This window comes from Larimichthys crocea, chromosome XVIII, assembly GCF_000972845.2.
Source record: "Larimichthys crocea isolate SSNF chromosome XVIII, L_crocea_2.0, whole genome shotgun sequence".
NCBI classification, from domain to species: domain Eukaryota; kingdom Metazoa; phylum Chordata; class Actinopteri; family Sciaenidae; genus Larimichthys; species Larimichthys crocea.
This window is the reverse complement of record NC_040028.1, coordinates 2,111,450-2,134,260: the sequence shown is the minus strand read 5'-3', so window position 1 is coordinate 2,134,260 and position 22,811 is coordinate 2,111,450. Positions and strand designations below refer to the sequence as shown.

At 40.4% G+C, this 22,811-nt stretch overlaps 1 protein-coding gene across 1 annotated transcript in view; it reads right to left on the bottom strand.

The window, feature by feature from the left end:
- gfra3 (GDNF family receptor alpha 3) overlaps positions 1-6,768 on the bottom strand; it is a 52,055-nt gene extending 45,287 nt beyond the window's left edge. The window contains exon 1 of the mRNA XM_027291057.1: positions 6,540-6,768. Within this exon, the coding sequence (XP_027146858.1) occupies positions 6,540-6,579 (40 nt within the window). The 5' untranslated portion in view covers positions 6,580-6,768. The remainder of the gene's footprint in view (positions 1-6,539) is intronic.
- Between the last annotated feature and the right edge of the window lie 16,043 nt (positions 6,769-22,811).

Below are 22,811 nucleotides of genomic sequence, written 5' to 3'. Positions count from 1 at the left end.
AATCACTAAGCCTCTATATTCTCATTTCTCTCTCTTCCTTGTTTATGAAAACCCGAGGTAATAGAGGAACCATAATTAGTGTAATTGTGATCAAAGAGCAAAATAATGGATAATGTCTGAATGGTTGCAAAGGTCTCAGACTGTGATGAATGCTTCCCTTTTTTTTTCACATTTCGCAAAGGAACTCTTGTCGTGTCATTGTGTATAAGAGGAGCTACTACCTCCAGCCCTTGTGTTCTGGCAATGTGGGACTGTTTCCACAATAAAAGGTCTGAAAGTCAGTTTAGGTGTACAGGGTACTGTTGGGGGTCGTATTTCCTGGCTCTAAGACAGACAGTGATGCTCTGTTTGCATATACAAACCACAGACTGTATAAAACATGACGTAGTCTCTGTGATGAAGAGCACAGAGTGAAGAGTGAAGCTCATTGTGGTGATCATCTTGGCAGTCCTGCCTCTGCCGCCTCCTGGCTAATCTAAAAATGGTCAAAGAGGTGGGTGGAGCTGAGGCAGGCTGAATGAAGCCTGGTTGCTCAAACAAGTCAGCTGTAGCAGCACCCACCTGTCAATCAAACCGTCCAGACTCTTAATTCTGCATAAATTTAAGCCTTAATATAATTTGAACAGGTGAGTTGTATATAAATTCACCCTCAGTACAGTTGTCATGAACGGGGAAATTAGCTACAGAGACCAAAACTGTTTTTTGTACCAGGCTGTAAACATGTTTATTTCTGCTGTGAAGTTGGACATTTGAACATGGGGACTTATGGAGACTGACTCACTTCTGGAGCCAGCCTCAAGTGGACGTTTGAGGAACTGCAGTTTTTGCCACTTCCGTGTTGGCTTCACTTCACAGACACAGAGGTTACCGTCTGATACAAGCCTGTACAGTAGAGACACTACAGGATGACTTGAACCTTGAAAAACGTGCTGGCCATGCCAGCGTGCTTCAAAACATATTTAGGACTAGAACTAAACTAAATGTCTGGCAGAGGTTCCTCCCTGAGTCTCTTAGACTCAGACTAACTTGGGATTTCAGTTCCAGCCACAGAAATGAATCCAGTCTCTGACACATCTGTCATCATGATAGCAGATGGGCTTGAGGTCAGGCCGCGGCTGACCTGGGATCAGCCCAGGCTCCGACAACAGAGAGCAGCAGTACCTTCAGGGACCACTGACTCAAGTCAGACGCTGAGTTTGAGTAAGGACACACCAACATACACACACACACACACACACACACACACACACACACACACCACTCAAGCGACTGTTCACACACTTGACACACACACACAGCTACGGAAGCAGAAGCCAACACACCATCTGCCGCCCCTCTGTTTGAGTTCCAAATCCCAGTTATCAACAAAACACACAGAAGACCTCCAAACTACCCCCTTGGATACACTATTCCCTTTGAGAAGAACGCTATCACACACACCCATACACACACTCACACACACAGTCACATATGCACACACCTCCGAACCCCGATCAGATGGAAGCAGGTGGATGGAGGCCAGGTAAGTTTCTCATTTTTCATTAAATGTGACAGAAGAAGGAAGATGGATTTCCTCACTTCTTTCACCAAGTTCATTCAACACACGCACTTCTAATCCTCTTCATCTCTCCCTCCCTCTCTCTCTCTCTCTCTCTCTCTCTTCTGACCCAGGATGATCGCCTCTCCTATTCCGAGCAGCTTTTTACACTTATCATCAAAGTAGGTTTATGATGCTCATTTCTCTGGCCTCATTGCTCTTCATAGACGTCATCGTCTGTCACCGGAGATCAATACAGATAAGACATTCTCTCTCTCCCTCTCTCCCTCTCTCACTCTGTGTGTGTGTGTGTGTGTGTAAGGGAAGGACTCCTGTCGTTCAAAGCACACACCCCTGCAGTGCTGTGGAATCATCTGTAAAAGGTGTGTTAGCACAGTGACATAGCCTACAACCTACACTCTGAAACACCTGACACATGTCTGTGTGTGCGTGTGTGTGTGTGTGTGTGTGTGTGTGTGTGTCTACCATAGGACTGATATATTACTGCTGTATGTGTCAATATAGTATACAGTGTGCCATTTAGTTACACAGCACAGGAAGTGTTCATTGAAAACGGTTTCACTTCCAGAAAAGTCAGTCAGGAGAGTGAAAACATGTTTACCATCGTGAAAAGTCTTCAGTATTTTCACTGAACTTGACTGCCGTTGTCCAATAGCTATCTTGACGAAGAGTCATTGCATCATTTACTTTTATTCAACCTGCTCTGTCGGGCTAGCACACTGTTTATAGACTGGAGACAAATCATCTGAATCTAACTGACTATTAACAAGCTCGCTCGCTCAGAGAGATTTATTGTCCCCGCTTTGACAACTTTTTATTGAATGAAACTTTACATTTCTAACAGAAAGTTCTCATGAAAGTTGCTGTTTGTTTACATTATGGGTAATGTAGGAACCAGAGCAGATCTGTGATATCTCTGCTGCTTTGATTTGAAACATTCTTTTTTATGTCCCCAATATTTTAACATGTGCAATACCAAATCACTAGATTATCCTAGATGACATTCTTATATTTTCATGATTTTCTCAGCTGATCTGCATCATCTGAACTGTGTAGGTGAATTTTGACCACAGATGATTCAAATGTTGCTGAATTCTGATTGGTGTATGAGAACAGAGCCTCACATGCTTCAGACCAGTAGGGAGAACACAAACATTCTTTCATTTTCCATAAACACTTATCCTTATCAGGGTCACGGGGGGCTGGAGCCAATCCCAGCTGACATTGCACAAGAGGAGAGCTACGCCCTGGACATGTCACAGAGCAGACAGACAATTTATGCAACTAAACCTTTTCTATCCATCGCTCCGAGTCAGAAGCTGAAGTTTTCAAGAGATAGAACCAAAAGGGTCAAACTGTACATTCAGGGTTCTGATCTAAAAAAAAAAGGTAAATATTCCCTGTGGGCAGCTTCACTGCCTAAGTATCGGTATCAGTATAGGTCTTCAAAAACCCACTAGTAGCGTCTTGGCAAAATGAGCCCTGTCACGCACCCCCCCACCCCTAAAAATACACACAAACACGCACACCTGCCTGCACACCGATAAGACGTCAACCACCACCGCTCCAAATGTGTTTGCACACCGGCGTCGGTTGACTGCACTTCCTCATTGAACGACTTGAACAATTTATTCTGACGCGCCGCTGAATCCAAGGGGGAATTTAGATTGAGATTGAAAAAAAAAGGAAAATCAGACACGACCTGAAAGCCTTGAGGGAGAGAGAGAGAGAGAGAGAGAGAGAGAGAGAGTGAGAGAAACAGGAGGGCGGGTAAACCTGAGGCCAAGAGACAGGGAGATATATGAGGCTGTCACTCAACATTACAGTGTCACTACAAGCTGGACAATCATTAACACGGCTAATGAACACAGCGGGGCCGTGCTGCAGTACAGACCACGCTCCCATAAAGCCACTATGGGGGAATTTCATTAGTCCTGCTACAGCACTGATATAATCCACTGATTCCAAACAAGGGGACTTGTACGCCGGGGGATACTTATGTTCTTACTGGGGGCGGGGGGGGTACCTGGCACAGCTGTGGAGACACTCCGCCAATTTCAAATACTGAGAAAGTAGAAATGATGATTTGATATAACATATCCACACATGTGTGTTTAGGAGGAAAAACAGACAAATCTGTTTTTCAAAATGGTGCCAGGCTGATTTAATGTCACAATAACACGCTGACTGCTACTGCTACTGAGAGTGCATAAATGTGGATAAATGGTTCAGACTTCCAGTCCCTGTCATTCCAAGTGGTGAAAAAAAAAACAGAAATTACTGAGAAAAAAAACAGATCAACAATTCAGGAAGTCGATAAAATCAATCAACCACAACCACAGTGGTGATTTACTGTCGGACGTCGATGATGAAGGGACACTTGAGCCATCTATTGGACAAAAAAGGTTGAGACCGCTAATATAATCTCCGTACAATTCAGTTCAATAGATTCAGCTAATGCAGTGTAAGAAAATAAAGCTTTAAAAGATTTGTCGATATCCTCTACTGTACAGAATCCACATTATGTATGAATAAAAAAAAAAACACTGAGTGGAAATGAAAGCCCACTTCAGAGAGTCTAACCGAAACTAAAACTCATTCGTCATCCTCCACCTTTTAAGGAACATCAGACCCCCACCCCCCCGAGTGCTCCGTCAGCGTGTTTGACGGACTTAAACAAACAAAACATCCAACAACAGCCAGATATGGGCGTGTCCTCTCACATTCTCCATCACTCAGAATCACAATCTGACCAGATGATCCAGAGAGAGACCAAACTTTAAATCTCTCCGTGTCACTCAAACGTCCATATTTATCTTTGATGTGGAGGACGCGTTGACAAATCCACCGCTGTTATCTAATCTGAAAAGCCTTTTCAAGGAGTTGCATCATCTCTTTATTGTACGTGACGAGAAACGTGTCGGGCCCTCTGACCTGAACCCTTCACATGTTTCCACGTTTACTGACCTGAATGATTTTTGACAAGTATTTATCAGTTTCTTTCTTCGCGATCACTCCTGATGTGAACATGTATGTATTATATATAATGCAATTAATTGTTTTCTTTGGTGCTAAAACTCCTTTACCTGTCCATGACCCTCAGCACACACACACACACACACACATATTTTAGGCTTGACTGCGCTCCAAACACCCCTTTAGAGAAGCTCTGTAAGAGTGTGTTTATGTAAAGAAGTAAAGAAGTCTTTCTCCTTTCAGTTTTCTTTTCATTTACAGGCTTTCAGTGCCTCCTGAACACATTAACCATATTAAAATACACAGAAGAAGGAATGCACTTAACAGAGTCATCATCAGACCAGCCAACAGAGAGTTCATCAGTTACAAGGAGATCATCAAAAAGCTGCATTAATGACAGACTCAGAGCCGCAAATATAAGAAAGGTCCGATTCTAGATTTAATTTCAGGTTCTGAACTATTTGAGAAAAGCGTGTGTGTGTGTGTGTGTGTGTGTGTGCATGTGTGTTTTTTAGCCTAAAATCTTGCCCATTATCAATGCTATTTATATACATGGACTGTTTTGACGACATCATGAAATAGTCACGACTCTATCACTCAGGATGGAGAGTCTTCATTAGAAAATGATCAGTGTGAAAATAGGAGAAATGTTAAACTGTGGGTCCAAAAACAAGTTGGAGTGGTTCTACACAGAACATGACATGCAGAAACTCATCTCTATTTATTTCATCTCTATTTAAAATAAGCAGGAAAAGTCTCTGCAGCTGTACAGAGGTGTCTGTGAGTGCGTATAAACTGGAACTATGAGGAAAAAATCCCTTTCAAATCTTTCAAATGTCTTAATTGTCACTCTTTGTGTAGTACGCCCATAGAGAGTACGCGCCCCTAAAATCAAAGAATTACACGGCTGAATGTGTTCCTCACTCTGCTGGGGGACAAGCTGCTTGAATACACCTGAAATAAAGTGGTTCAACACCTTAATCATTCAAAGTGTCTGAGTTTGTATGTTCAGGGCGTCACTGTGGGCTACGGACGATCCAACTCAGACATTTCACACTTAATAACTCTATTTTAATCTATATGACACGTTTAAAGATATTTCATGTTTAGAATACATGACATAACTTTGTACTTATTTTATATTCATCATGAAGATTTGTTTTTGTTTTTAACTTGAAATATTAATGTTAGATATAATTGTATTTGTTGTAGCTTTTATGCGGTTTTTCATCTGCATTATTTGTACAAATGATGGCATTAAAATTACAATATTTCAAATGATCTAATTTTCAGACATTGTACATGTAACATTTTATTTGTGTGTTCCATGCTAAGAACGCAGAGGAGTTTTTGAGCTTCTGTATATCCATAAAAAAAATGAAAAATGAAATATTGCTGTTCTGCTGTGACTCTGTCATCCTGACGTGTGGATTCCTGTCACTCATGTTCCTGTGCTCACTCTTCGTTTTAAAGTTTCAGTGGAGGGTTTGGAGCTGGAAGGGCGTAGCCTAGTGGCGTTTTAGGATGAAAAAAATATCGGAGATTTATTGTCTTGCTTGTATTAAGAGCACAGGACCACAACCAGAAAAACGATCTGAAAAACTACATCAATTATAAATGATAGCTGAGAATTGAAATAGTGACTCACGGCCATGTGAAACCCTTTTTACTCTGCTGAAAAGTTAGGCTGAAACAGAGAAAGAGGCTGCACTTATTTACAGCCCCGTGGCTCCAAGAGCGTGAAATTGACCAAATGAGCCAAAAAAACTGCACCTCAGAGTGATGGAGGCAGTGTGGATAACAAACAAGGAGGCACAAACACTGTCTGTCTTCACTTTGGAGCAAAATGTGCGGCTACAAATGAAGTGTGACTTTCCACTCTGCATCCTCATCTCCATCTAACTTGCGAGTCAAGGACCATGTAGACAAAGACTGATGTTGGTTCAAGAGGTTCACCAAGAACATTTCTCTGTTTTATCACAAACACACAGATTAGTGAACGTACCTGAGAAGAAAAGAACAAGCACAGTCCCGAGCAGAATCATCTTTGTCGTGGTCGGGACACCGGTGGGGATAAAACGGGGATGTGGGACGGGACTTGGTGCGTTCTCGGCAGGTCCAGCAGCACCGCTGTGCGCCCAGCAGACAGACACCCAGCCTGGCGCTACATTCACTGCACCGACACCGTCCGTCCGTGCGTCCGTCCGCCTTTTGTTCTCTGCCTGCGACAGTAAAGTCCCTCAAGTTTCAAATCCCCAGATGGAAAGAAGGAGAAGCCTCGGAGGAATGTGTCGGAGCAAAGTACGCACTGGAGAGGCAGCCTCTGAGTGTGTGTGTGCAGGAGAGAGAGAGAGAGAGAGAGAGAGAGAGAGAGAGAGAGAGAGAGAGAGAGTGTGTGTGTGTGTGTGTGTGTGTGTGTGTGTGTGTGTGTGTGTGTGTGTGAATGTTAGTGCCAAAGCTCCAGCTTCACACCGCGCTGCTGCTTGGAGAATCAACTACTGAATAAAGGAAATGTCAAGCGTCACCGGGCTGCAGCTCTGCCCGCGGACAGTCATCACGACGCGGATCTCTGGTGGAGGGGTCCCGGTACGTTGTGCGATCATGATGCTGACAGCAGGAGGCTGGGGTTATTACTGGAGTTATCCCTCCCCCTCCTCTTCCTCCTCTGATCATCATCATCACCTTTAGGGACAGCATGGGTCTGTACTGAGGTCATTATGTGAGACATTTTAAGTCTTAATTTGAATGAATTGACATTCCTGGTGTAATCCCAAAAGACTCTGATGTTTCATTAGATGCACCTCCAAGTGGGTTTTAAAATCTGCCACCAAGAGCAAAAAAAAGAGTCCAAATATTTTGCATTGCAACATTGTCACTTTGTTGAGTAAGTAGATACCATGAACCCAGAGGATTCTGGAGGATTTGACTGCCTCCCCAGCTCTCTACTGGAATAACATGCTTAATGCTTTGAACACTGCTCAAAGTACCATAGTTCCTGTCATGCAGCCTATGCTTTGATGCTATGGTATGTTTATGGAAGAATGCACATGAACTTGTTGCTCTGGCAGCAATCAAAATTGTATTGTTTCAACAGATGAGTGCTATTTAAATGAATTGTGATGTCATTTGTTAATCATTTAACTCCAACATAATTCAGTCTTGTTAGTTAAAGCTGAGCTATAATTCATATTTTTATATCAACAATAGATCAAATATCTATGTGTAACTCGCCCAACTCTTATTATCCTTATAGCGTCATTCGATCTCAGGGCGTGTGTATACTGTATTTATACCAAGCAACAACCTCTGTGTCTGTGAAGTGAAGCCAACATGGAACTGCCAAAAACTGCAGTTCCTCAACATCCACTTGAGGCTGGCTCCAGAAGTGAGTCAGTCTCCATAAGTCCCCATGTTCAAAAGTCCAACTTCACAGCAGAAATAAACATGTTTACAGCCTGGTACAAAAAACACTTTTGGTCTCTGTAGCTAATTTCCCCGTTCATGACAACTGTACTGAGGGTGAACTTTTATAGAACTCACCTGTTTGTGTTTCTTAGTAAACACAGAACATGATCATGATGAAAATGATCTGTTGATAGTCATATTGACATCAAACCAGCAACATTCTACGTTTCACTACAACAATACAACGTCTGTATTCCTTTCAAATGAAAAGCCCTCTAGCGTTTCTGTGGACAGAGTATCTTCATTTGTCAACAAGATGATTACTGATGGCTATTATCAAAGTCAGACTCGGTGTATGAAGATAGGGCTGGCAGCTGCAGCAGCGTCGCTCTCTGTGTGCACACCACATGCGGTTCAGCGAGGTAGCCATCACACACAGGTGGAGGTAGGCGGTGTAGAGTCTTTCTTCTGTCTTCTCTTTCTTCTGCAGCACATCCTTCATTTAAAGTTTAATTCAGTTGAAACTCTGAATTACAACACAATCGAGTCACTTTCTGACTGTTATGTTAAGCTTCACTCTGTCTCTGTGCAGCATAATCATGTTTGAATGTACAGTTTGGACCAGATGTAATTTAGTTTAGTATATATGACAAATCCATTTCCCCATTATTATAATTCCCCAAAGGAAATATACACTGAATACACATACATTAATATTAGGACCATTACAGTGGCCCTCTGGTGAAGAAAAAGAATGAGGTGGAAACTATAAAAGAAAGCAAATTTGGGAGGGTTATGCAATATTACAATATTTCCCCACATGTAGCCTTCAGTTATTTTGTCTTTTTAAAGCAGTGTATTGTAAGTGGGGTCATTTAAAGGGCTGCGGGGACTCCACCTGTTAAACCACTGTAGCATCACTTTCATTTCATTTGCACAAGACCACAACAGAATAACAAAAGAATGACTTCCCTTTTACTGCCTGCAGTATGAAAATGTTTCCACATTAATCATAGTAAAAACAATTCATGTGTCTGTCCCTTGTGAAGGTTTGCTGCAGACTGCAAGCAGGAAAAGTCATTTGAATAAAGCTAATTGTTTGTGCTCTGTATTTTTACCTGTACCTCTTCTGAATTTTTTGTTCGTTACAGTTTTTATATAATCAACAAGACAGTCACTTACATGTGTGAAATTATTAGCTATTTGCATTGAGATTATAGACTGTAGGAGCCAAAATGTATGTGTGTGTGTGTGTGTGTGTGTGTGTGTGTGTGTGTGTATAGTTTGCGTTGTTTATTTGTTTGGATCACACGTTTGTAGGTCACCATTATTTCTGGTAATTGGCACAGGGAGTGTGGTCATTGTTGCACCTTATTTTGACCTGTGTGCACTTGGTGGCAGGATTTTTGGACAAAGAGGGTGACAGGCTCCAGTATTTCACATGTTTTATGTTGGCTGTATATACAGCAAATTGGCAGTATTGATTTATATTGCAAAGTTCAGTTCGTTGTTATGCCAATTTAAGTTTGTTGTTGCTATTTTGTCCAGAAAACATAAAACTTATAACGTGGATTTACTTTTAGCGGCTGTTTTAATGGAAAGTTCTCACTACATAGGTATTTAGCACACATGTAACTGAATTTGTTGACATCTGTCCTAAATTAATTGTGGACCCCTGATCTTAAAGGCAGAACAAGTAAGAGCTTCTGAAAGCTTCCTTCTCAATCACTTATGATCCAGTAGAAATACTAAATACTAGAGTTAAAAGAAAAAATGGAGCCTATCAATACACTGTATCCTGGTTGTTTAAAGCAACATTGTGTACATTTTGTACCATAAAAATGCCATAAGTGTAATGTTAAATCCTGTTGATGCTACACTGACTTATAATCAGATGAATGGTGTCTCTGTCATTCTTCTGTCTCACAATGTGTAACTTTGTGCTCTGGGTACAATCACCCCCAAGAAGTACATAACGCTTTACAGCACTAAGTCACACACCACCAACTATTTGACTGATTCTGGTGAAACTGGATCATATTTTATGTACAAAATGTTTTCTGGTTTTCCCTCTGATGTCCTCCGGCTGCTCCACCTCAACTCTCTGTGATTTAGCTTAGCTTATGTTAGCTCAGTTTGTTAGCTGGGCTGCGAGCACTGTGAGTTCAGGGCACCAGCGGAGTGTTACTGAATGTACCGCAGGCGTTTACAGGAAGATGAAGATGGAGAGTGGTGCCAGTGTCATGCCAGAACTGGAGCTGGGCAAGCAGGCAATGTAACCAGGCACTGCAGCCTCCATGGCAGAGGCAAAAAGACTGAAGACTGAATCATAATACAGACACATGTATATGCATACATGCATATTTACCACAGTGAGATGACACTCTGAGGTGCTAAATCACTTTTGAAAACAAACAAAAAATGATGTAATGTTGCTTTAATCTGTAGCATATCAAACACAAAATTAACAATTTACTGCATCCACATGTGCAGGAACTATTCTTTGATGAACAACAGCTCACAGGCTACACCACAGGTTGTCAGATACAGTATGTGAGCACAGGTTTTGGTTGTGGTAACCTCACTGTGACGATAAGACACTAGGGAACTACTCACTGTCACTGCACCCAGCTGTTGTTCACAAAGAAATACTTCTACAAATTGTTGTTTTCACATCTCTTTTAAATCAAATCAAATCAAATCAAATTTTATTTGTATAGCCCAAAGTCACAAAGTACATTTGCCTCTGAGGGCTTTACAATCTGTACAGGGAGTGACACCCTCTGTCCTTAGACCCTCGGTTCCAGTGAGGAAAAACTTGCCCACAAAAAACCTTTAACAGAGAAAAAAGGTGGAAGAAACCTCAGGAAGAGCCACAGAGGAGGGATCCCTCTCCCAGGACGGACAGACGTGCAATAGATGTCACGTGTACAGAACAAATCAACACAAACATATTGTACAATTACAATGACTGACAAAATGACAATGAATGGTTGCAATCTACAACTACACCACTAGATTCCACTAAATCCTAAACACTTGTCCATTAATGAATGGGTAAACAAACAAGATACATTATGTTAATACACAAGAGGTGGCAAACAGTTTTGGACTGTGCTCTGGCATCAATGTTTGGCTGTATTTATTTCCATTTGTTTGTAGGTCGGGTAGACTAAATTCAGATCAAACAGACATAAAAGATTCACAGTTATCATTTAAACATTTACACATACCATTAAAAGCTTCAAGTGCACCATTTAAAGCAGTGATCGAGGTAAACTGATCCAGTTTTAGTGTTTTTTACTTCATTAACATCAGCAGAATGACAACAGAGCAAAGGATGTACTGGATTTACACTTATATGAGAAGAAGACTGCTTGCCTGCCGATATATTGGCTGCAATAACTGACTTTAATAGTGCAGTTAGTATCCATGAGGAGTTTTGTAAATAAGCTTAAACCAGTGCATGTTATGACAAGTGTACAGAGACGACCATTTGACCAGAGAATAGTGAAGACACTGGTTTGTTATGAAGGGGGGTGTTTGTAGCAAATCAAACAGCAGAATGATAAATTATGTCAAGCTTTTGAAGGGTTCCTTTTCAAGCTAGTGAGGTGTCTGCACATAGATGTATAGTCACATACTAATAAAGATACTTGCTTAGTCATGGGTTGTTATCTTGACCAATGCCAGGTCAGAGGTTATTAGGATGGGGGTGCCAAAGAGCCACCAGGTTGGCACCACTGCCAGATGTCTTTTGGCTATCTGTTCCTTTGACTTAAGTGACTTCATTGTATGTTTTAGCGCAAGGTATTTTAATTGTATGGTTTGGGGGCATAAACTACCTATATAAGGGCTTGTCCCGCATAGGTCGGGAGAGTCTCTCATCATTCGGCCAGGAGCTCTCCAAGTAACGTTTTACTTGCTACGATGCTGAATTTATTGTTATAAAACTAAGACAGTGTCGACGGAGTCTTCAACTGCATCACCACTGAATATACGACACTAGTCTATGAATTGTATCCCCATAATCCATCAAGGGAAGTATGGTAATTTTTAACAACACGTGACATGGTAAGAGAAGGACAATGCTCTAAATGGCCGGATTCCTCAGTATGGGATGGTTCTCTAGTAGTAATGTTCAAGGTGGAAGAGGACACAGTACCCTTCTGACCAAACCACATAACATGGCAGCATATAATATAAGATTATGATTAATAAAATGCTGGTTGTTTCATTGGCTCATGCGTTCAACCAATCACTGTACGCTTACGTCACTCAAGGTTCACCTCTGCCAGGAGAGTACCTACTCTGAAGTAGGAGCTCTGAAAACGTTCCATGAACTTCGATCATTCCCAGTGCTTGAAACGTGGACTCAATGAATGGAAGCTGCTTTTAGTGCTATGAAAAAGTTCCTCTGATCTGAAAACGCCTCTCATTGCTCTCCAGTGGTTTCAATGCTTGAAGTGTAGATGGGGTGTGGATTCTGTGCTCCTCCTGCAAAGTGCTACGGTGTGGTGTACTGCTGGACTGGATGACTGTGTAAATGGAGGAGACAGGAGCTGTGACAGACACTTTTGTGGTTGTCCAATCATAAATAGCAGTAAGTCAGAGGCACACATACATATATACAACACACACACACACACCCTTAATACTGTCATGTGTGCTGAAATTTCCTCACATGCAATCTCTATAATTGGCGATGGAAGCAGCTAAGATGGTTTTTTATGAGTGAGCATCTGCAAAATGCTTATGCCTGACTGTCACAGATTAGTCTCACTGACAACAACAGGAGAAACAAGATAACAGAATTAGAATTTCAACCAAACTATCTGGTTTTGTTTGCACAGAATCATGAGCATGAGATCAGCTCGCTGTATAGACGGTGGAGCGTCAGGGAGGGCACAGGCACAATGACTGGCAGAATGCTTTTGTTCATGCATCAACAGCTTTTTCAGCTTCACTTACAAATCACAACCCATAATCAGTGAGTCCATTTAAATGATGACATTCATACACACACAGACACACTTACACACAGGCACACACACACACACATTCATAAGTGTTACAACCTTGTCCCATCAAACAAATTACATGCCTCTCTGTTCACCCCCAGAGGTCATTCAACCTCATGGCCTGTTGGGCAACAAGCTGTTCAGCTAATCAGTAGAGAGCCTCTTCTCTCCAGGGAGAGACATATGGTGAGACGCACTGTGACATCATAACAAATAACAACCACTGTGACATCACAAAAGAGGCTTTGCAGTGGTGTCATAAATCTCTTTGTGACCACATCTGCCTCAACCATGGAGGTCTACTGCCAAACTGACTGTAGGGTCTAAATACGACCAACAGGAATGTGTGCTGATGATGCTCATGGTCATTTGAAGTAAAGATTGGTTATGGTTATGGTTATTTCTTATGAAATGATGTCATATCACATAAAAAGCCAGCTAGGAGCTGTGGCCTCCTCACTCCTGTCCTCTTTAACCATCTAGATCCTGCAGAAATCTTGAATGTTGCTGCAGTTCAGATTTTTTTGTCTTCTCTTCGGCAAATACCGTATGTAGGCATTGACACAAACATATACCAGTATCATATCCTGTCAACACATTCATTGTTTCAAGCTTTATGCTTAGATAGGCAGTATAGATTCATTTCAGAGGGTCAAGCTGTATTTTAGGGTCATGTGATACACATGTGACATGATAAGAGCCTCATAGGACAAGTCCTGTGTTATTACTGGATCCTTGGGGTCTGTCTTGAAGACGGTCCCAGTTATCTTTAAACCAAGCAGCAACAACTGTGATGAAGTAAAGACTATGGGAAGTGCCAAAACCTGCAGTTCCTACAGGCTACAGAAATGTATATTAAAATTATTGAATTTCTTACACAATAATGGTGCAAACAATGGGCTTATAATTTTAACCCATCCAATTCTTCATGTTCCCTATTTATCCTCTTTTTTGTATTTTTAGGCCTGCTTTGGGTGTAGAAAATCACTTTATCAGTAAAATGTATTAAATATGATTATTATTATTAAAAATAATTGTTATTGTAGGTAAAGAGGATGTGAAAAAGCTTGGTGAAATGTCCTCAAAATGCACAATCTGAGGGAATTTAGTCGTGTTTACACTCCTCTGCAATGAGTAAGTGAGTAAGTGACAAAGTATGTACTGTGTATGTTTAAATTTCTTTCATTTACGTTTCCTGACACACAGTAAACTGACTTAATTAGTGTAAATGTGCCAGTGTTACCTTTTTAAGATACATTTATGCATGCTGCTTGGCTAATACTGACAGTGTAACAAAGTAACCACCAACACAGAGGATACAATCATCTGCAACCTTTTTAATACAATTATTTTAATGGATTTGACTGTATTTCTAAATGCTGATGACGTTGCTGTCCTCAGCCAATGTTATAATTTAGCTGCATATCGAGTCCGTGAGCACTAGTGTTGTGGGTACTCTAATTACTTTGTTTGTGACGTGTAACGTAATGGGTTTCATGCGTTAAGCAATCAGTAACTTTGTTATTTTTTTAAAAGTAATCCGTTGTTTTAAAAATTTCTCCGGATAAGGAAAGAAAAATTCCGACTGCGGCCTGCTTTTTGTCAGACAGTACTGTGATACCTGCGGATGTGTCAGCGGAGGCACAGCGCTGTGATGTCTGTCTGTGTTTGAACCGCCGGCAAGATGGCACAGAGGACAGCTTTTGAATCATGGAAGTATGCACATTATTTTCAATTCACCACTGAAAAGGACAAGAACAGAACGATAAAATGCACACTCTGCGTTGGTGAAAAGCTTCTGTCGACTGCAAAAAATTCCACTTCCAATTTGAAAAAACATCTTGTATCCAATGCTGACTGTCTTTCCTGTTATTGCTGTCCTGCAGAGTTAGTCTGGTTGGATGACTGACGTTATTCATTGTCAGGACTTCTCGGTGCATTTAAAGGAGGCTGTGTGTCCGTGTCAGTTAAGTTGCAGCATGTGCGAGGCAAACGGCTTTTAATTTTTGGTAACGCATGAGTACTCTAACACATTATTTTTATTCATAAGTGATGCTGTAACATAACAGATTACTTTTAATTGATGGTAACCTTGTAACCTAATTAACTACTTTCCAAAGTAACTATACCCAACACTGGTGAGCATGACTTTGGCAGGTGAAAAAAGAACTTCACAGACTAAAGTGAACTTTTGTCAGGTTTGGAGGCGAGAATATAGACAGTGTGGGCAGTGGGGTTGCACTGGTGTCCGTGGGCTGGACTGGGGGGGGGGCACAGAGAGACTAGGCCCTCTGGGTGGGTGGTGGGTGGTGAACCTGCCCTTGTGAGTGATTCAGATGAAGATCAAGATGTCCTTATGATCAAACAAGAACTCATGTTAAATTAAAAACGGTGCCTTGTGTTATGATATGAATTAATCTTTTCTTATTCTCTTTGGTATTCTTGTCATATAGAGATATGCAATAACAATGGTTGGGTTATATGTACACTGTAGCCCATAATGTTGGATTTTGTTTTCAGACACACTTTTTATCAGGTTCATTGTGGTTTAATTTTCACTCTGATGTGTTTGGAAGACATGGATCAATAAAGTTCTGAGAGGATACACTTTATGTATCAAAAATAAATCACATTGTTACAATCATTTCATGAGAAGAGGTCAAAATATTTTATTCCAACTTTATGGCCAACACTGTCAAGTCTGTCACGTGACGACATGATACAATTTCAGTCAACAGTCAGCAACTCACGTTTGGAATGTTTTTTGCAGTAGATATATATACGTAGAGATAATGAGGAGCAGATGTCTTAAACCCATGGATCCTGCAGGTAGGTGCTGGGGTGGTGTTGGGACTGCTGATGCAGGGCCGCAATTTTTGAAGCTTAAATAAGGCGCCAAATTGTCATGTGTGTTTATCTGTAGTGCAGCTTGTGTCATCTGCCTGAACCGGCTTGCAGGCGTCATTCCATATACGGCAGCTTTGTCCTGTCATAATAGCTTGATAATAGCACTGACAATGGCATAATAGCACTGGGGCCCATTGTAAACACTGCTCAGGTCCTTCAGTAAACCTGCTGCAAATATTACTGCTGATGAATGAAAAGTATAAAAAGCACGTAACCCAATCCTTAAGCAACTTTTTACACTATATTTTATGTAGATATTGCACCTTTCAAATATGCAAAGATATGCAGAGATCAGACAATAAACAAATGGAAATAAATAAACACAAGCACAGACTTGCTGTAATATAAAACAATTTAAGAACAGGAAAGTCTAAGAAATGTGTTGTTAAAAGACATTTTTATTATGACAGAAGACAGGAGGCAGGCCTTCCAAACACTCTCTTCTTGCATTCATATTCACCACAGAACAATAACAGGGAGGCTCTTAGGGGCCAAATTCTTTCCCATTCCGAGCAAACCAAATAATGGCAATTATTGAGTTTGCCATTATGAAGTTTCATTGTTATTATTGTTATTATGGAAGTTTCATAGTGTTGCATTAAAAGTAATAGTTAGTTAGACAATCACTGGTGCTTTCTCACCTCGACACTGCTGACCAATCTCATGAATGTCAAATTGTTTATTTGAAGAAACAATGAGACCGAAGAGAGAACACAGTCATACAATTTGGACTTTTGTGCAGGCGGGCTGAGTTCTGAGCCAAGTAAATGTGAGTGATGTAGTGATAGCCTCCTTATCTGTACGAGCAGCTGGTCTCTCTGAGTGTAAAACACAAATACTACATGTAAGAAGTTGGTTTAGTCTCACTATTGTGACTGTGATTCAAAAGAGACATTAAGCAGAAACATTTCCTTGAACAAAAGTTTATAATATAAAAAAGAAATAAAGGTAATATGAAAGTTTAAAACATGCCTGACTGCACAGCTGTATCCTTGCTCAGTTATTCTTCACCTGTTTCACATGTTTATGCATATTAAGCATGACTTAATGTCCAATCCATTGCTGTTTGTCTCTCAGGCTGTTACTGACAATCCATCATGTCAGTTTACATTACATCAGTAGCTTGAACTGCCTGCTGAATGGAAACATTCCTTATATATAACTAAATGTATGCAGTGTTCACATGATGAGCAAAGAAAGACAACTCAGGCTGGGCTCGATCCAGGGTGTGGCAGCTTGTTTTGGTAGATAAATCTCTGGATCATTTTCTGGAGTGAACGCGACTCAATAAGCCTGAAAATATGACATCAAAATAAAAGTTGTCCACATCTATGAGGAACATCAGCTGGGTCACTGACAGACACGTTGCATAACTAGTGTGCTAATATTTAGTTATTTCATATGGTTCATCTATAAAACATGCCATCCTCTCAAAACTTCTAAACAAATGTAAATTCCCAACAGGAATCCTCTCATCTGCTTGCGACATTGCTTCATGGCTTCTTGTTTGCTGCTTCTTGTCAAGCCCCGTGTTTGATGATACTGATCAAATGGAGCATCTAGTGCAGAGAATGAGCCCGATAAAGTTATTAACATCAGATACACTCTGTTCTTTTGCTTTATTTCACATTCATTTTGTAGTGTTGTATATTTGTTTTTGTCAGAAATTGGGAAAAATAATGGTGTCACTGTGATGGAGTTCAGTCAAAGAAAAGTAGGCAGACTGTTTGGTTAGACAGCATCACCATCAGTCCAGACCTCTACCTTCATATCTGTGATCAAATATTCTGAACTCCAGGTTCACTTACCAACTTTTTACCTTATCCTGTAACCTTTTATAAGCAAGGTTGAATAGTCACTGAATGGGATATGTTTAAATGCTCTATGAAGGCTAGTAAAGGTGATTAGGAATATTTCATCTGACATAGTATATGTTTCCAGAGTAAAGATGATTTGCATAATTTCAACACTCCTAAACATTTGCATGGATCAGAAGGTTTCCTGGTTCTCAGGGTTCATGGGTCAAGACAAATGACCCAAGCAGTGGATTCTAATAAGGTTTGTCCTTCAGAGGACAACCTGGGACTGAGATTAGTTTTAGCATTCATCACAGCAGCATACCGAACAACCCCTGCAACTAACTAACTATTAAAACCAATAGTATGTTTGGGCAATCTTCATTAAATCGCTAAATTTTAATTTTATTTAGATTTACAATAAACTATTATGGACTATTGCTGAAAACATGTAGACTTCCAGGTGAATCATGAATTTATCCAGATAGGGAATGTCAGAAGTTAGTCAATTGCCAACATATCCAAGCAACTACCAAGAACAAGAACATCATGAATGGTACTAAATGGAGAGAGTAAGATGTGTTGAAAGTTCTGTCAAGCTTCCATTAAAGTCCATTTCATATGAAATATTGTAATTGACTGTGACAGTCATGTAGTAAATATAACATCATCATCATTAATGACGATCACCCAAGTGCACCACTCATCAAACGACCAGCATGCAATGGATTGTGAGTTACTGGAGACAACAAAGGACCAATGTCAAATCAAGACAGAGGAAGGCTTGTTCCTTAGCTCTGTTTGAAATATAGCAGACCTTATAAATACTTTATGATCAATTCAGTATTAAAATTATGAGGAATAAATGTGGTCTTCTCAGTTGCATGTCATTCATTCATCCTTTAAACATGCATTAATCAAGCTGTTTTGACTAGTTGGGTTCAGAACTCTCTCAACTAACATCAGCCTTACAAACATCTGTCTCTTTAGCTGCTAAACGTTCCACTATGTTCACCAGCTACTCTCTAACTGTGTCTGTCTGCTGCTTACTGCTGGGCAGGTAGTGTACAATGTGTTTATCACAGCTTTTCCACTGTAAACAGCTGCCTGCTGTTGGAAACCAGGTTGCTGAGAGCGATGAGACTGAACCAAAACAGTATAACAACTGTAAAATAGTGAGCTGAAAGCTGACACTTAAGCTGACACTAAAAGGCTCGTAGTGTCCAAAACAAAATATGACACAATATTTGACCAAATCATAATCATAATCACAGTTTCCTAGCAGATCAAGAATATATCTCTGTGCAAATGCCAATATTTTATTCACCATCATCAGCCACAGCTGCTTTTCAGCCTGAAACTGACACAACACAATAACATAAAGGTTTATGACTTTTTAAAACAAAAAAATCCAGACATCATTTCCACTGATCCAGTTTGTGAGTTTGAATGCTGCAGAGACCAAACATCTCTCTGCAGTGATGTGTAGACAAGTCCTTTTATCCATTTCACAGTAGATGAGCAGGAAATTGAATTAATTGCATTGATATCAATAACAGAGGCGCTCCTGACTCACAGTGTAAGGCAGGCTTTATATTTAAGTGAATAAATGCTTTGAACATTACTGCAGTTATGTCACCTCAGGTCAGTTATTATAAAGCGTTTTGTCTTTGACAAAGTTGGCAGCAAAGACAAACAGGAAGTGTGGTTTACCTCAAAATGGCTCAGTGAGTAGACAAGTCCTAATTGTACCTGTGTGAAGTGTACACGGCTTGACACGCTGCATAGCTGCTGGAGCTTCTGCTTGCAGTTATGTTTTCTCTCTTTATCTGAATCATTCACACTGTTTTACTTTTGCTCTTTTCTTTTCCTAATGTTAGTTCAGCTTGCTGAAGGGTTGAGATTGTAGATATTGTCACAACAGGAAAATTAAAAACTCATTCAAAACTTCAGCCGACCAACATTTTGACTTGATACTGTCTTGTTCTTGCCCACGGTGAACGTTGACTCACCTTTTTCCTCCTCTTGAAATAAAAACAGACTTCACTTACAGATGTCCAAGGAAGCTCTTTCCTTAAATGAAAACTTTGCAGGTGCAGCTAGCATGTTCAAATCTGTGTGTTACTGGCTGGAAGCTTGACAGACTATTTCATGTTGTCCTCTGTCAACTTTAACTGGAAAAGAATTCAACTTCGCTCACAGGGGGCTGGATTGGATCAAGTTTCCAACACCGGCATCCTTCATCTTCACACCACTTAAAGTGGAGCTGTGGCTCAGAGGTAGCACGGCTTGTCCACTAGTCAGAAGAATCAGAAGATCAGCTGTACGTTCCTGGCTCCTCTTTTTTTTTTATTCCGTAGCAAGATACTGAACCCCAAATGGCTCTTGAACAATGTGCTATCATTGTGTGAATGTGTGCGAATGAATTAGCTCCTGCCTGATGAGCAGTTATGTCTAATTACTATACTAAAGTGACTTTGATAAGAAAGCAGTGAAAATGTGAAACAGTGTGACTTCAGTGTATTTTTATAGTCAGCTTTAACAATGACAACAGAAACGGGATCACCTTGACTTCCATGGGAAGTTTCAGCCTCCTGGGGTGAAACTGTAGCCAACAGAGCGAGCTGCTACAGAGCTGCCGTCACAGCTGTAAGAAAGTCGCCCTTTAACAGAGCTTCATGTATTTCTCATGTCTGAAACATGACAGTCCATGTTAAGACTTCAGACACGTGAAAGAGCTTTAACGGCTCTTCTAATCAGGATGATTCAAATCAACCTTCAAAATAATCTATACACTATATGTAAGTTAACCTTATGCATATAACAAAAACTCATTATAGTGGATAGTTTTGCAACTGTTGGCTGTGGTGTGGTTCATGTTCCCGACTGAAGAGAGAGATAAAGAAGAAGAGACAGAAAAGGAAATGACAGGCGAGGAGAGAAGGAAGAGACAGAAGGAGAAAAGATGTAGTGAAGAAGTGAACAGGGAGGGAAAATGTCAAATTCTCATAACGGTGGCCTTTATAACTGATTTTGATTTTGATTTTAAAGATGCAACATTCATAAGATCAGGAGGAGGGAGAGCAGATGAGACAGGAATTCATCTGGATGAACAGGCGAAGTCATGGAGCCACATCACCGTTAAGGCCAGCTTCAGACTGGTTGAGGAGGATGTCCCCGACTTTCATCATCTATGAGGGGGGGGTCTCCATGCCCTCTATGGGAAGTCATTGGCAGGAGTTGACAGTAACAATGCTTTGTAATAAAGATGGTGATTCTTCACCAGAGCACACTCAAGCATATCTGAAATCCATGTTTGAGATTTTTGAAATAAAAAAAAAAAGATGCATGTCATTTTACATGTTTGTTCTGTTTACTGCACACAAATTCATCACCGCCTAACGTGATGTCCAACCTGAGGAAGCATGATGAGGGATGTGAACATTTGTTTCCAGATGAATATCTTGTTGTCATTGTCAGTCATTTATTATCACGCTGCAGCCTCTCTCTGCTCTTTGTCTCAGGGCTGAGCTTCACCACATCACGCCACACACACTGTCAGAGCGCTGCCAGGGTGGGCCGTGTCAAATGAGACAATGGAGTGTATTCTACAACTTTCAGGATCTGCAAATTCTATGAGCGTAAAATCTGACCAAGAGTATTTATACTTTGACTCAAGTAATGGAGTTGTGTGCCTCGTCCAGGTCTGGGTATCAGTAGTGCACATGTGAGTTTATCATGCAGGAGTGCTTCTGCTCACCTGTCCCACATGGATCCTGGAACCAGAGCTGGTCAGCCTGCCACCACACACATCTCCCATCCTGCAGCCTCTAATGTTCACTACTTTTACATTTTTACATTTTTTTAGATGACTTTTGTTGCCCTGGTGTTTTCATGTTTACAGTAATGTTTTATTTAGTTTTTGTCTCACTAATCTTAGCCATGTTGTCACTGAATAAATCATATTTCATTATTTGGGATGATCATTTGTAATTGATAAAATATGATCACTGATGTTTATAGTCAGAATACAGATATCGCTCTGCTCTGTGCATATTGTGCATTATAGACATTAGGGTGCTGACTCAGGACAAGCCTAAAGTGCTGCTGAATAACCGTGATATGACCCTTTGGCTGACTCCAGTGCAGTCTAAATAAAATGATTTAAATCATTCATTAAATCCATTAAAAATATAAGATCATTTATATTTAAGTACATTTTAAACGAATGTTATGAAAAAGTGTTCACTAGAGTAAACTCCACATGTTAAGTTAAGAGTAAAATGTCTCAATTTTGAACTATTTGATGGACTTCCATAACATTTGCAGTCAAAGTGTGTAATAGACTTGTGACACTCATTCATTCATTTCAGTTCTACATGTTATAGAAAAGGCTTCATGTCAAAGCAAATAATATTTTAATATAAATAGTTAATGTGTTAGATCCAATGACAAAGGGTTATTTTGAAGCTGAAAATATGCGACACTGGCCACCGCCATGTCGGGTGTACTGCCTCTTCCGCCTCTGGAGGTTGCCGCTTGGTTACATCTAATGAATCTATAACTCTTAGACTCTTCTCTCTGGCTGATCACATGCATCATGGTTATTTATGTTGTGATGGAGCTAATATTTTTAATACATGTCTAACATCTTTCTAATGCCCTGTGTTGTTCTTCCACATAACTAAACTATAAAAGTGTATTTTTGTCTTGTGAGGGTGCCTTGGCTCTGCACTGGAGGATTTTGTGTCAGTGTCGCACAACAGATCAATGTGGTTGATGCATATTTAGTATAGCTAAGCTGAAAAAACTAAATGATGAAATGTTTTGTCCGCAGTGATGATCATACCTCAGTTTTTGTTTTTCCACATCATTTTAAATTTGCAAAATGTCCACATTCATATTTTTCTTGTTACAACTACTCCACAGGTTCACCCCTGTGACTGATCTGTATTACCTGCTGTCGTGTGATAGCAGGTTCATCTGCACAGTCTGCATTGTTTTCCAGTTATCTGATAGAACAGGTATTTTAAAGCATTCAGCTGCTGTGTGACGGCTCACACATGACTTACTTCCGCTATACGCACATAAATGCAACAACAAGTTTATTTCTACCGTCTACATTCTGTTATGTGCACACAACTACAG